At 43.7% G+C, this 15390-nt stretch overlaps 1 protein-coding gene across 1 annotated transcript in view; it reads left to right on the forward strand.

The window, feature by feature from the left end:
* Frmd4a (FERM domain containing 4A) overlaps window positions 1-15390 on the forward strand; it is a 574514-nt gene that overhangs the window by 490301 nt on the left and 68823 nt on the right. Inside the window, 3 exon segments of the mRNA XM_048809187.1 lie at window positions 1239-1304; window positions 1565-1622; window positions 4925-5011. Of these exon segments, the coding sequence (XP_048665144.1) occupies window positions 1239-1304; window positions 1565-1622; window positions 4925-5011 (211 nt within the window).

Below are 15390 nucleotides of genomic sequence, written 5' to 3' on the forward strand. Positions count from 1 at the left end.
AAAAAAAAAAAAAAAAAAAAAAAACAGTAATTGAAAAATAAGTAAATTATCTGAGGACTTTGGTCATAAACACATAGAATGTGTTACCCCCAAAGATGACCTAACCAAAATTAAAATAGAAAAAGGTGGAAAAAAGAAGTCTTTTGATAAATTCTAGGATAATAAAGTAATAATGAATAATAAAGATCAATCAATACTTACTTGAGGGCACATCCCTGGGATCACCCCCCATCATGGAGCCGTTATGGGAGACAGGAAGGGGTCTCTTTGCCTGTGGTTGGGGAAGGCCGAGGCCGAGAGTAAGAACTCAGGGTCTCCAACCAAGTGGCCAGAACATGGAGTCTGAGTTTTAGGAATTCTCATCAGATGGGATTTGAGGCCTTCTGCCTATGACCATCCTGCCCCCACAGATGGCTCCCACCCGCCATGATTCCCTAGGCTGGTCTGTGATTTCCAAGGCCACAGTGGGAGCAGCCATTGGTCCCACCTCACTGGGTGTCAGAGTCACTTCTTTAAGAAGGCTGTGCTGCTACCTGGACCTGCCTTTTACTCTGTCAAAGAAAAGTTTGGCTGGCTACTGTCACCAAGGAGCCAACTAATCTCTTTGTTATTGTAGAACTAAGGTTTCAAAAGATAAAGGCAGTGCCAGTCTAATTCCAGTAGCTCGCTTGTTGTCTCTCCAGTTTCCCTCTGGGGAGGCCCAAATTCTAAAACTTTCTGTCCTCCTTAGATGCACTGAATCCCTGACCGCTCACTCCGAGGTGGGCCAGGAGCCCTGGATGGGGCCAGTGCCTGTCCTTCCCCGTTAGGCCCTGTGTGGACAGGACTGTAAAGACAAGGAGAGTCAGAAGTGGGACCTGAGGAGTTTAATCCTGATCCATGAGAGGCCTCAGCTCACTGCTCATTTCTCCCATACAATCGTTTCTTGCAAGAAGCCGACCCCCAAGCCTGTGGGATAATCTCATTTCACTGATTAGAAGTTCAAGATAAAGAGAATAGAAGTCTTCTGAGGGGAAAAAGAAAAAACAGAATGTGACTTTTTTTTTTTTTTTGGTAAATTTATAGCCCAAAGATTTCATTTGGGCTGAGTTTGGAAATGTCACTTCTAAAATGACAAGTCATTTTTCCAGGAGTTGATGGCTCCTTGCAGTGCCTCATGCAGTTGGTCAAGCTCAGAAGTATCTCAGTGAGCAGGATACTCAGCTTCTAATAACAGAACGCTTTTCTTCTAATTCTAGTGAAGACAGAGTAATTGAGCACTACAAGAAGCTGAATGGCCAAACAAGAGGTCAAGCAATCGTGAAGTAAGTGGCCCTTACCAGCACTCATGGAGATTGTGTTTGTGTGTGTTAATATATCACATGTCAAGATTGTTCACTTCTGCTCAGAAAGATGTTATCTCTGGGGGACAATGTTTCAATTGAATTGTCAAGTAAATAATCACTCCCAGAACTTTATCACACATGCCAAAAAAGTATGTATATTGTACCAGTTCTGCCGAATAACCACCCTTGTGTGCGTGTTTGTGTGTGTGTGTGTGTGTTTGTGTGTGTTGTCTTCCCAGCTACATGAGCATCGTGGAGTCTCTCCCAACCTACGGGGTTCACTATTATGCAGTGAAGGTAAGTAAACTCATTTGGTGAAGATTGCCCATCCTGCCCCAAAACAAAAAGCAAACAACAACAAAACATTCTTTTTCTTTTTAAAAATCTTCCTGGAGTCTCTTAGAGGGCTAGGAGTTGGTAGGGAAGACTTGCCCAGAAAGGCCAGATGCCACAAGAAATCGACATGAATTTTACCCCTAAGGTAGTAAGACTTGATATGTTTTCTCTCAAAAACTCATTTTCCCTTTTAGAAGCAGTAATAAGTCTCTCACTCCTTTTGGTCTCAGAAGAGATCAGGATATGGGTGTCTTAGTGGGAAGACTCCGTCCAATACAAGGAACTGTAGAGAACAGAAACTTTCAGCAGAATCTTGTGTTTTTCTTGGTGGTCAAGTGCTGTGTGGTTAGCTTTCCAAGAGGTGAACTGGGATTATAGGCTGACAAGTGGAGTATGTGACCCTTTAAGAAAACGAGATCTGCTTTCTTGAATATTGTAATGGCAAGTCCAATGGGTAGTGACTCCATTCTAAATTCTCTTTAATTTTAATTTCCATAATGTTCCAGAGTAGGATCTCTTCTTTGAAATAATAAAGATGTCCCTCATGAGACCACAAAGAAGAAAAAATTCCCTTCCTCCTCTTCCTTTCATTTACTCCTACCCAAAATGTTTAGCTGAATCATTGCCCAAAGTTCAACCCAAGAGAGCAGAAAACACTTCTAATCTACAGACAGTCCCACCAGCCAATCAGAGCTCCTCTTGCTGTTTTACCAGTGTCTTTCCTAGTGTTTTCATCCTACAATATTTTTAATTTCTTTAGACTACAACATGTGCCATATTTCATTCATTCTGTGTTATCTATAGCAACTCACATAAAACTTTGTAAGTCATTGCTATTCACAGAACTGCCCATATCTTCTCCTAAACTCAGATAATTGATGGCAAAGACTGTGTTATATTCTGTTACACATTCCCAGAACCAAGCACAGCACCTGGCCCATTATAGATGCTCAGTAAATATTTACTGAGGAAACATACTGAGAATTGAGTTGAGTGGTTGGGTGTCTGCATTTCCACAATGGGAACAAGTGTTAGAACTACTGTTGTGGAGCATAGAGCTATGAGGTGCCTGTAGGGACCTCATTCCCATCCAACAGTTTGTCTCAAGATCTCTTAAAGCCTGAAGTAGTTAAATTCTTCCTGATGTCCTACCAAGATTCTTCCCACCAATGGGAGTGCTTAGTCCCTCTTCATTATCCTTTCAGAGCTCATGTGACCAGCAAGCACATCCAGCCCTGCCTTTCTCAAGTCATGGGTGACCAGTTCCCCACAAGGAAATTCAGGGTTCGTGAAAAGAGGCTTCAGTGGTGCTGATGTTGACCACGCTAGTGACCACTACAGAGTCCACTTCCATTTGGCCATCTTGTTACCATAGAGGAGACACATGAATTCAATAGTTCCTGACATGATGATCAGAGGCATTTCACAGGAGTTGATCCGTGAGGGTTTCTCAGCTGTAGGAGTATTCCATGTTGATTTACAGCAGTGGCATTTGCATTCCAGAACAGGAATCAGGAATTTAGGAATTCCTGTGTCGTGTGTTCCCTGGCTTGCTGTTTGTTCTAAGTTTGAGCTCAGTTCTCTCTCCTATCATTAAAAGAAGTTAAGATACTTACTACATCAACTGCCCCCATAAAAGTCTTCTGAATATTGGAAGACTGAGATACAAAGTGTTAAAAGAGTACAGGTGTTTGGCTCTTGAAATCTCAGAGCATAAGCAGATTGCCCGTGGTTTATCAGGGCAGCACCTCTGCCCAAGCAAATGTGACACATGCTCACTGTTTGGTGGCCACGTGATCTCACTGATGCCTGATTATGGTATAATGATAACACTTATCGGGTCAATCTGAGGTCGCAGGGGGCATTCAGTTTCTTCTTGTTCTAGTTTTTGAAACTATGGTTGTGCACAAGTATTCCCAGAGGTGTGGATTTAAGTCAAGCATCTTATTCTACCTTTGAATTTTTCAGCTAAGGGTGTAGCTCAATGGTAGGGCATGTGCCTAGCGTGTATGAGGCCCTGGGTCCCATCACCAGCACCAAAAAAGGAGAAAAAGAAAAAAGAAACCACATACCCCTGAAGCTTTAAATAAAATTTCACCATTTCTTGTTCCTTTTATCTTTGTGATTACCTTGAAGTACCTCATGCCCCACAAGTATTTGAAAGCCATCATTCTGATTTTAAGTTTTCAAGACACAGTGGAAGTGTGCTAGGTTTTTCCAGAGATGTGACAAATAGGATAAATCTGGGCGGAAAGCTCCTGGCATGCCCACCATAAGATACTAGCATTTGGGAACATTCCATAGCAACTCAGAATCATCCCTATTTGAATATAGAATTGCAACTGCCACCAAGGTGACAAGAGCTCTCTTTAATGAATAAACAGACTTGATGTTTCTGATTTAGTTACCTTGAGAATGTTTCAGCTTCAGTTTTGCTACCTTGTCCAACAGTGCCAGTCCTAAGACCCTGTCTGGCACCCAGCTGTCTTCACAGGGGAGCAGGACATTAGAGGTGACCCTTTCTGGCCTGTGCTGCTGTTGGCTTGCTGGGGCTGGGGAGGGTCCTGAGTACAGCTGAGCCAACTCCCTGTTTTTATTTTTATTTTTATTTTTGGACTAGGGATTAAACTCAGGGGCACTTGACCCCTGAGCCATATCCCCAGCCTCTTTTGTATTTTATTTAGAGACAGGGTCTCACTGAGTTGCTTAGTGCTTCACTTTTGCTAAGGCTGGCTTTGAACTCTTGATCCTCCTGCCTCAGCCTCCTGAAGCTCTGGATTACAGGCATTCACCACTGTGCCCAGCTGCTTTGATTTCTTAATCCTTAAAAAAGAGAGGAGTCCCTTTCATAGTCTCCATAGTCTCTAGCTGATGGTTGATGACAGTTTCTCGGCTTCAGAAAATTGTTCACTTTATTGGAATGTTCCACATCTCTCAGGTTTTTATTCCAGGGGCCCAACCTGGAAGACCCGCAGTCTTAGAAGGAAAAAAAAAGAGAGAGAGAGAGAACAGAGCATTTGCTCCTTAAAGATAAGGGGAGAGATGCTGGTAGAGATGTACTGCAGGTTAGAAACAGAGCCAATTCCCCAGCCCAGGGCTCCCATCACCCTGTTTATAAAACTGAGCATCTTGCTATGAGGGACACATCTGTTAACTTCCAAGGAAATTGCATTTTCCCTTGTTTCAGCTGAGCCAGGAGAATCTCCTCTTGATCTGTGTATCTTTTGCAGCCATATTTACCTGTACTCCCTTTGATGTCCTAGGACAAGCAGGGGATACCATGGTGGCTGGGACTAAGCTACAAAGGAATCTTCCAGTATGACTACCATGATAAAGTGAAGCCAAGGAAGGTAAGCGTGGTCTTCTTTGTTGGCTTAAAGGCTCTCATTTTGAGAGAGAAACAGGGAAAAAGTGAGTTCAAATGCTAACAACGTGAGGCCCACAGGCTTGCCAACCCCTTGCTAATTTAAGTGTATACAAATTACTCCACAATAACCCTGAGTTCCCTGGGTAAATATTTTTTTCTCCCTGTCTCTAAGGAAACCTAAGCTGTTATAATTATTTAAGGTAAGATGCCTGGCTCAGTTCTCCCAGAGCAGATGGGAGACTGTTGTGTTCCTTACTTTCTTGGGGCTGTATACTCTGAGTAAAGGAAAGACCATCTATTTTGGATCCTGAGGTCAATCTGAGTTCTCTCCAAAGATTTTTAGGTCAGGGTAGAGGAAAGTGGATGTACTAAAAAACCCGCTGGTCTCAGGTAAGGAAGAGGAGAATAAAGAGATGAGCAAGAGGAGGTCCTGAAAATCCAGAGGCTCTCCTGGGGCTTAGAGGAAGTGGTCAGAAAATAAGGTTATTTGCCAAAAGAAAGAGAAAGGGAAACAGAGAAGGGTCTGCAAAGTCCTTGGAAACATAAGACAGAACCCTGCAAGGGGCACCATATTTGAATTGTCTGTTTTCATTTACACACATTTTTTAGACCAGAACAAATTGAAAAATTATAATGGAAAAATATCTTTGAGGCAAGTGCTGTCATTCAGAATCTCTAGCGGAGAATGATAGAGAGATGGTATTTAGTTCTAACCCTGAAATACATATTAAAAATCTATCAAAACCACACTTGCTCTGAAGGACAGAAAAAGAGAGAGAACACAAGAGCAGGATTGGTCCATATGTCATTGTGGTTTGAATGACAATCCATAAATAGGATTGAAACCCACACAACACATCTGAACTTATCATACCCGAGCCAGTTAACGAGGTCTGTCCTTACCAACTTTGTTAAATTAATAGGGAAAATGGTCCTGGGTTGGGGAGGATTTTTACTCAATTGATCAGTAATTCCCTGAAGTTCTAAGTAAGATCCTGAGAAGGGATGGAGGAATTATTCAGGGGGATATGTTGTTTTGTGGCTACCTCTAAAACCTCTGCTTCTATTTATTTGTGCAAAACAAACTATACCCTTTGTTCCTATGTTTTTCCTCTTTTTTTTTTTTCATTCACAGGGTCTGTATTTCTGTTTCTCTGTGCTTGTTACCACGTGGCCTTTATAATTTTCTATGCTTTTTCTTGTCGAATTTCCTCTTTGCTTCTTCCTCCCTCTCCAACTTGCCTGATTTTCTGCTTGCAAAAGCTGAGAACACTCCCAGGGCCTTTAACGAAGTCCTGCTTGCATAGTGTATGCACCTTTCTTTTGCCCACATTGGAAGACCAAGGCCAGCATGGATAATTGGGATCCACAGCAGAGTTCATTAAAATCTAGGGTTGGAGTTTCTCCCTCATACTAACAAGTATTCAGATTTTTTCATTCAGTGTATGAATATATTTAAATGCTCTTTATTTTTCTAATTATGTTTCTTTGGGGGGGGGTTACCAGGGATTGAACTAATGGGGCATTTGACCCCTGAGCCACATCTCCAGCCCTAGTTTGTATTTTATTTAGAGACAAGGTCTCTGAGTTGCTTAGCGCCTCACTAAATTGCTAAGCTGGCTTTGAACTTGCCATCTTCCTACCTCAACCTCCCAAGCCGCTGGGATTACAGGCATGCGTCACCACCTGGTTCTAATTATGTTTCTAATGAAGATTGAAAATGTAATGAAAGAGCACTTGATACATGTCAAACACAAGGTGGGACTTATAGCAAGGGTTCGATAAATTATAACTATTAGTGTAAGAGTGGAAAACAGATTTTGAGATAAGAGGCCAAAGGTATAAATAATCAGCCACTGAATAAGAGAATTTACAATAACTTAAGACACTTTCTCAGGTCAGTGAATTAAAAATATTAAAAGGTCAACATATTTTTCTAGGGCATTGGCTCCAACTCAGGCTGAATTGTTATTTGAAATAACATATGTTTCTGTGGCCTTTGAGGAAGAAATTGGAAATTTCAAGCCTATTACTAGTTGAAGGAAAACTGAGCTATGGAGCTTTCAGAGCCATTCATTCATTCATTCAAAAATGGTCACTGCATACTTACCTCTTGCATGCCAAGCACAGAACGAACCAAAGAAGACACAAATCTAGTCTTCCAGTCCTGCCCAGTGTATCAAGGAGAGGGCCATGTGATAATTCAGCCAGTGACTAATAGTCTGTTTGCTGTTACTGGTAACACAATACCAGGGACTGGATAACTTTACAAAGAAAAGAGGTTTATTTTGGCTCACAGTTCTCGAGGTCCAAGGTCAAGAGCTACATGCAGTGAAGCCCTTATTATTAGCAGCATCCCTGGGCAGCACAGGGCATCCTCACATGGCAAGAGATAAGGAATGTGTGTGCATATGTATATGCATGCATGAGTATATGTGTGTGTGTGTGTGTGTGTGTGTGTTCTGGTATCTCCCTCTTCTTACAAAGCTACCAGAATGCAATCATGGGAACTCCACCTTGATACTGTTATGTGATCCTAGCCATTTCCCAAATGTGACCTCTAAACACCATGGTCAGAAGTTTCTGCCCTCTTAATATCTCACAGTGGGGTGAGGTATTTCAACATATGAATCCTTGAAGGACACACTTCATCCATAGCAATGTCTTGGTGCCATATAGAAGCCTGTGTGAGGTGGGTGGTAAATTAAGAGAGTATCCACTTGGGTGTAAGGAGAGAGAATAGCCTTCACTGAAGAAGCAAAGGTGAGCTGGTCTTAAAGGGCTGTGAGTGTTTTGCAGATGGACAATAGGACTGGGGAGGGGGGTGTGAGAGAGTGGCCAGTATGCAGGGACGCTCCGTGTGGGGCAGCAGGGTACAAGAACGTCCAGAGCACACACAGGGCTGGAACACAGGCTGAGGAAGAAGCTGGAGGGGAGGCTGAGAGCCTGCAGTGGCCAGCTCTGAAGGCCTCAAAGGTTTTGCTAAGACAACTTCTCCCTCTCTCAGCAGCAGGAGCCACAGAATAGTATGTGGAGCCAGCCGAGGAGAATACCATATCGGATTTTCATTGATATAGAAGTGCCCATCTGCTGTGTGGAGGATGGCTTGGAGGAACACAGGACTTGGAAGCCAGGATTGTTGGGGACTGGGGTTGACTCTCAATAACAGGGATCGAGGAGGAAAGATTCATAGGAGAGGTCTAGAAGGCAGATGTTATGGTCAACTCTGGAGGGAGGGATGGCAGTTAGAGAAGAGGGTAACCTACAGGGACTGTTAGGCTTCTTAGTCAGCCAAGGCATGGAACCTTGAGGGAGGGAGACCTGGGAGTGGTGGATGGATGCAGTAGGACATGCACAGTTTGAGCTTTAACAGGCAGGCCATCAGGGTCAGGTACATTCACTTGGAGCTCAGGAGACTCAAGAATTTCCAAAGCATTGTTGAACCAGAGACTGAACAGGGAGAGGAAACGTAGGAGCAGTCACTCCCACCCCCGACAAGTCACCATTGACTGTGCATTAAAGATTTCATCCCCTTCTCATGATGATCCCTGGGAGACAGAGAGGCAGGTCTTGATTGTGTGGGTCCTGAAGCTTGCACATTAGCAGGGGGCCCTCTTTGACAAACAAATCTATACTCAAGTTAAGATCAGGACTTTGAAAGACCCTTGAAAGGAAGTCCCAGTTTCATTAGTTTCAAGGAGTACCCACCTCTGCTAACACGTGGATGCCATTTAAAAACAAAGACTCAACCAGAGACATGGTTATGAAATAGCAGCTGCCAGTAGAGCTGGGCACGGTGCCTTTTTCTTCTTCTCACACCCAGCATCATCACCATCATGAAAGGCCATATCTGTTACACTAGGACACATGAGAGGCTCTGAGCCCATAGGGCATGCAGCCTGGTTCCAGAACTGGACTCTAAGGAGGCATATAGTGAGGAAGAGCAATGCACATTCACCTAGGAAGCACCACACTCCATCTGGTGCCTCCTAACTGTGGTTATGTCAGCAGTTCATGGGAGACTGCTCTAGTGTCTGGGTGCCTCCTCCAGTCCTGTCCACTCACCTCTGACCCTGCAGCAGAGAAGGTAGAAAGCCTCCCAGTGATTCTGGTGTGCCGCTGGAGATGGGGACCATCACTCATGGCCACCCATGCTTCCTTTGCACACTCAGACTTGGGGAAAGTCAGCTAAGCTCAGAAGGTGTGGCTCCAGTGTCCTGCACAGAGAGCTGGCAAGTTCCCAAGCATAGATTTGAGGCTTAGTAATCTGTTTGTGAGGGACTCTTAATGAGCTGCATGTGAAGGATGCCCTCCAGGTGGCACCACTCCCTCCTGGCACAGGGGCCAGGCCACCTCCAGCCTCCGGGGATGCTCGGGAATCAGCAGCACCCAGTTTTGAGCACCTGGAGAGAAGTCTGTGGTAACAGCTGCATCTGTAGCCCAGGAAGCTGCTCTCGCCCAGGGGCAGACAGACCTTTGCTGACACTCTGACCCAGTTACAGCAGCTCTGTCACATGGCACTACAATACTAAGAGCCAACATTCAAGTAGAGGCAGTGTCAGAGCTGAGCCTGCTGCTTCCCTTTGAAGGTCCTGAAGGCATCCTCTGATGTGCGCAGCAAACCATTAGCACAGCCAGAGGAGTTCAGCAGCTGCCTGTGAGAATCTGCTCATGCATTTCCAAATGGGCCCCTAAAAAAATGGCCCCCAAAAACCACTGAAGTGGGGTAACTGATGGCTCTCCAGAAACGGGCAGGGCTGCTGTAGTCTGGTCCTAGTTGACTGGGATGCAGTTTGCCATTCTAGCTCCAGAGTCTACCTTTCTTCACTGAATCCTCATTATGAAGTTTAGTGGCTTTGGCTTTGGTACAGAAGTACCTCACAGGTGGAACAGAGGAGAGAGAGAGAGCATGCTGCTCCCTCCTGATTGTGCCCTATTATCTGCTGCCTGGATCTTCAAGCTGCCGAGTTTTGTTTAAAATGTTTAAAAGCAAACAAACAAAAAAATGGCCTTTGGGGCACATGTTGTGTCAGGAAATGCTAGACATGTGGGAACATTTCACAGACTGGATTTTGCCTTTTGGCTGTGTTCAGAAGAGTTCAGAAGTGTTGAACTTCTGAAGTCCACATCCCTCGTATTTGAGGACAACATGCAGAAGAATAGCCCACAAAATGCCCTAAAAAAGTGGTAAACAAGACTAAATAAGTGTTTGAAATCTACAATACAATCGCATTCCCTAAGCAATGGTCCTTGCTTAGGTGAGTTGTTTTTTTAAAAAAATGAGCAAAACCCCAACCATATCTGTAGATAGGTTGCAGAGTTGTTGTTATTGTTTTTAAGAAATCACCTTTATTTTAAAATTGTATAATTCCTGAATTTCTGAATTTTTTATGTTAAAATATCTTTTTTAAATTGCTGGTGCAACTAATTTTTAAGTGTATTTATTTTTAAATCTTTTCATTACATTTATTTTATTTTATTTTTATTTTTTAGAGCTAAATAGTTACACATAGTAGTTGGGTTCATCATCCAAACTCATCAGACATGCATGGAATTGGATTCAGTTCATGTTCCTCCCCACATTTGCAGAAATGTTTGTAAGCCATTAAAGAGCCCCACATGGGCTCTTAGGAAATCTTGCTTCCGCCCTTCAGCCAATGATGTTTCCCTTTCACCCTCAATCTGCCTCCCCACTTCTGAACTCTTGTCATATTCACATGCCATGTGACTCTTGGAAACATCCCCTTTGAATACTGCAACTCTCTCCCTTCCCGGTGTAGTGTCAGAGCATGAGAGCCACGTGTCTACACGCCCAACAGTCTCCATTTAGCAGGGGTAACAGAGGTCAGAGAGTCACAGTGGCAAGCAAACAAACAAAAACTTTTTCAGCTCTACAGATTATTTTACCCTTGTTACAGAATTCTATTTTAGCATGTGGCATGCATGTTTGAAAATAAATGCTGCCTGAGTGAGCGTTTCACAAGTAAAGTTCCTGTCAGGGAACAACCGAAACAGCTCTGTCTGGCCCTTGGGCCCTTGAGATCAAGCTTGAGCTTCATCTTAGTGTACATTTATGGTGAAGTACAGAGACCCAGGCCACCAAAAACAGAAAAATGATCATCAACAGTGACACTAGCTGTCCCATGGGTTTGGTACAAGCAAGCGTATTTCCTTTCTTTCCCAAAAACCTTTAAGAAGTAAATAAAACATATCAAAGAGGCCTTATTTATTAACTTCTGCAGAATCTGGATTCCATGGGGCAGATTCTCACCTGGGGCTTCATCTGTGGAGGAGGAGGTCCTCACAGTCCTTAGATCAAAACCTGGAGATATGTGATAAACTCTAATCTCTGGGACAATCTACCCGTTTTGAGCGGCATCAGTCCCAGTGGTGTGGGGAAGTCAGGCTGTTCTGCACCAAAGACTCACAGCATCGTCAGTGCCAGGCTGATCCCTCTTCTCAGAAGAATCCCTGTGTTTTGTACTCTTTACAGCTGTAGGCAGAGCGTCTGATCATCAGAGGCTGTTATAAATTAAAGCAGAAAGTTCCATCTGAATGGGACACTAAGAGAGTTAAAGATCCCACGTGCTGTATCTGAGGCTAGAAGCGTCAGACAGCAGATAGTGTGAAGCATGTGATTCCTAAGACCCATTCTAGAAGGAATACTCAATATCTGTAGATCATCAGTCCCAGATTCAGCCAGTTCACCAGCCGCATTCAATGAAAGCTCTCCATTGGGAAAGAATGGTGACGTCAGTCCTTGTTACATACTCAGCAGACAGCATTTACTTATTTATTTGATGTGCAATTAGGGGGGCTTTTATGTACACTTAAATGCACAATTAGGAGCATTATGGGGTCCCTTCTGAGGCATTAGGAGAAGGAACCAGAGTAATTAGCCTGCCCCTTGTCCCTGAGCAGCCGGTATGGCTTCCTATGATTCCAAAGAGTATTTCAGAAGTGGGGGAGTTGGCTCTGGGAATTGATGCATTACTGTCACCTCCCCAGATTAGTAAAGACTTTTGAACTGTACAAGATGATGAGACAGGAAGGGAAGATAATATTTACAGGAAATATTCCATTAACTATGAGCTAGCTCCCAGCAGTATGGCCCTGCTAAATTATTCAGTGTGATAAGAACTGCTGAGTTCATTTTCAGCTTCTCTTTGGATGTGCTTGACTCATTTGCTGATTGCTGAGCCCTCTGACTTGGCTGGCCCGGAATGGGTGGCTCCCTCATTCTAGCATCTGTGTTCCCCTCAGAAGCCACACCCTGTGCACTCCTGGGAGAAAAGCTACACTTAATGCGTTGAGCATTCTTAGCATTTTGCAGCCTCTGCTCATTCACAGAGCAGGATCAAAGGGCCTCCTCCATTTGCCTCTTATCAGTCCTTCAGATCTCTGTGAAGGCCTGAGTGGACCTGGAAGAGTTTAGTGCCTGTGGGTGACAGGCCCTGACCGTGGGTCATCAGGAAGGGCATCCTCAAAGCTGAGGAGCAGACCTGGGGGAGGGGAAGGGGACATAGGGAGTTACCAGAAACTCCCTTTAAAAATAAACCTCCAACAAAGAAAAGAAAAAAAAAAAAAAAAGACTGTGGGGTTATGAGAAAATCATGATCTCTTTCTGGTATGAAGAAACATTTTCTATGACACGTTTGTACATATTGATGAGGTGTAATATAGTGTTTTAATTTAAATATATATATTTATATATATATGTGGCATCATGATGAGATCTCATTTGGCAGACAGCAGTCCTGGACATGGCCCCTCTCAAACCACTATCAGATGTGCAGTGTTACCAGTGTTGCAAAGAAACCCCAGTCTCTTCTGCCATACTACTGTCAAGTACCTAGGCCAGTAGTCAAGACCATTCTACCTCCATTTCTGCTAGATGAATCACTTCCCTGGACCTCGGGTTCCTCCCCAACAAGGTGGTTGATGTAGCTGATAAGGAGTCTTGAGATTGAGGGAATACTCCAGGTGGGTGATGTAGCTGATAAGGAGTCTTGAGATTGAGGGAATATTCAGGAAGAGGAATAAAACAAATTCCTTCCTCAATATGATCTCAATATGATCACCTGAGCATGTTGAGCTAGAGTGTTAAAACTTCACTGCAAGCATGCAACAATGAAGTACTCACCACTAAAATGGCGCCCATATGAGGGTTTCTGAAGGAAATTCAGACTTAACAGAGAGGCTCCATGGGAACTGACCTGAGCTCGCCTCTGATGATGATATATGGAGGCAAGATCCTGGGGTCAAGAAGCAGGACCCAGCATTTCTGGGTGGGCCCTTTTTACTGCACCACTCTGGCTGAGCAAGTCACCCTGCCTCACCAATTCCCATTTGTCTTCTAGTGCTTGAAAGAAACTGATCTTGCTCATATAGCAATATGAGCTTGTTCTAAACATTGAATGAACTGCTTTAAAAAAAAAAAAAAAAAAACTATGAAATCCTAAGTAAATTCAAGTCCTAATACCACACTTTTGAAAGCACCTTCCATTTTCCCAGACTTCCTAGGTCACTACAATCCTTGGAGTTGTTGGGTGTGGTGAGGATATATGGCTCTTCCTTCTAGAAGTTCATTCACTTGTTCATTAAATGTTGTCCAAGTGCTTATCATGTGCCAGAGCTTGCTCTCAGCTCTGCAGACAGAACAGGGGAGACAAGTTCCCTGCCCTCCCAGAGCCCACAGTCTAGTGGGAAAGGCAGTCAAATGACAGCAGTAAATAAATCTATAATACAGGGGCTCCAAGTATTAAATCCTATGAACGCAATAAAGCAAGAGACTCATATGTGGTCAGGAGTAGTCTCTGAGCAGGGAGCATTTAAATGACTCTTTACCTCAGGCTCCCTGGGAAGGACAGGGTAAGATGGACTTGCATGCAGGAAGTATAATGGGGAGATCTCCCAGATTAGGAAAATGGGAAGTAAGCAGGACAAAGCAGAGAGAAGCTAAGCTCCTATGCAGTCCTGACTTGGCATCACTCAACCGAGAGTGACGTTCTGAAGCTGAAGTCCTCAGAATCATCGCCGCCATGAGGCTAGGGGCCAAGCCTTGGCCCCCAGCATCAGCCAATCATTAGTTCTAGGTGACCTGCACAGAGCGGGGCTTGACCTTGGGAAAGTGACTGTCTCCAGCTGAGGGGGATTCTAAAAGAGGAACCCTGAGAAGAGACCAGTCAACACAGTACAGTGTTTTGACTACAATGGTTCTCAAACTATGGTCCTTGGATCAACAGCATCCATATCACCTGAGAATATGGTAGAAATGCAAACTTGGGATCCCCATTGGGACTTACCGGTGGAGGAACTTACAATCTGCCTCCCCAGGCCCTCAAGGTGATTTGAATACATGCTATAAAGTTTGAGGAATACTCTTCTACATATAGACAATTAAGGAGAACTTTCTCTATGATTCTACTTTATCCAGTTTATGTAATTATCTCTTTTTGTTGAAAAGATGTTTTACTCTGTTAAAATCAAATTCCTTCCTAGAACAGTTGCACCTTAAAAAAAAAAAAAAAGGTTTTGGAAACCAGTGATCTCCACATCCACTCAAAGATCCAAAGTAAATCTCCACCAAAGAACTTGGGTGCTATTAATTCAATTTCAGGATATTCAGAAAAAGTCATCACAGAACTTCTCTGTGTCTCCGTGTTTCAATCTGTGAAATGGTGACTATAAGATGCAGGACAAATGTAGTCTAATTTTCTCCATCTTGAAAAAGTTTGCTTCTCAAACAGTTTCCCATTCCCCAAGATAAAAGCACTGTTGCCCTTGACATAGCAAATATCGTTCCAGTCATTTTTTATACTGATGAAAGTCAGGGTCTCCTCAGAGCAAACAACATCTCTTTGTTAAAATGATTGATTTTTTTTTTCCTCTTGGTCCTTGGATCTGAGAACCCAGGGTCCCTCAGTTCCCACAGGTTCCTGTGGAGACCATTTTGACTCCAGTCCTGAGTAAGCCAAGCTTCCAAGAGCATCAGCTCGTATTCTTGTTGAAACTCATGCTAGTGTCAGACTTTCACCTTGGAAGAAGGTTGATCTGTCTGTGTGCAGGTAAAAAGGCATTGCTCTCATCCAGGTGGGTAATTCTTCAAAGCTATCATGTGAGACACAAGAGAATTTCCCTGAAAAAGTACAGGAAGAGTTATGCAATTATCCCTTAAGGAGAGGGCATCCACTTCTCTCCCAGGGTGACATGCTCAGAGGCACCTCTTGGAGGAGGTACATTCAAGTCTTTAGGCTTCACAAACCTTTCGGGAGCTATGTACCTCCCTCCACATCACGCATTCGGCCTCGTACCTGGGCCAGTAGTCAAGACCATTCCACCTCCATTTCTGCTAGATGAATC

This window comes from Marmota marmota, unplaced genomic scaffold (genome assembly GCF_001458135.2).
Source record: "Marmota marmota marmota unplaced genomic scaffold, marMar, whole genome shotgun sequence".
NCBI classification, from domain to species: Eukaryota; Metazoa; Chordata; class Mammalia; order Rodentia; family Sciuridae; genus Marmota; species Marmota marmota.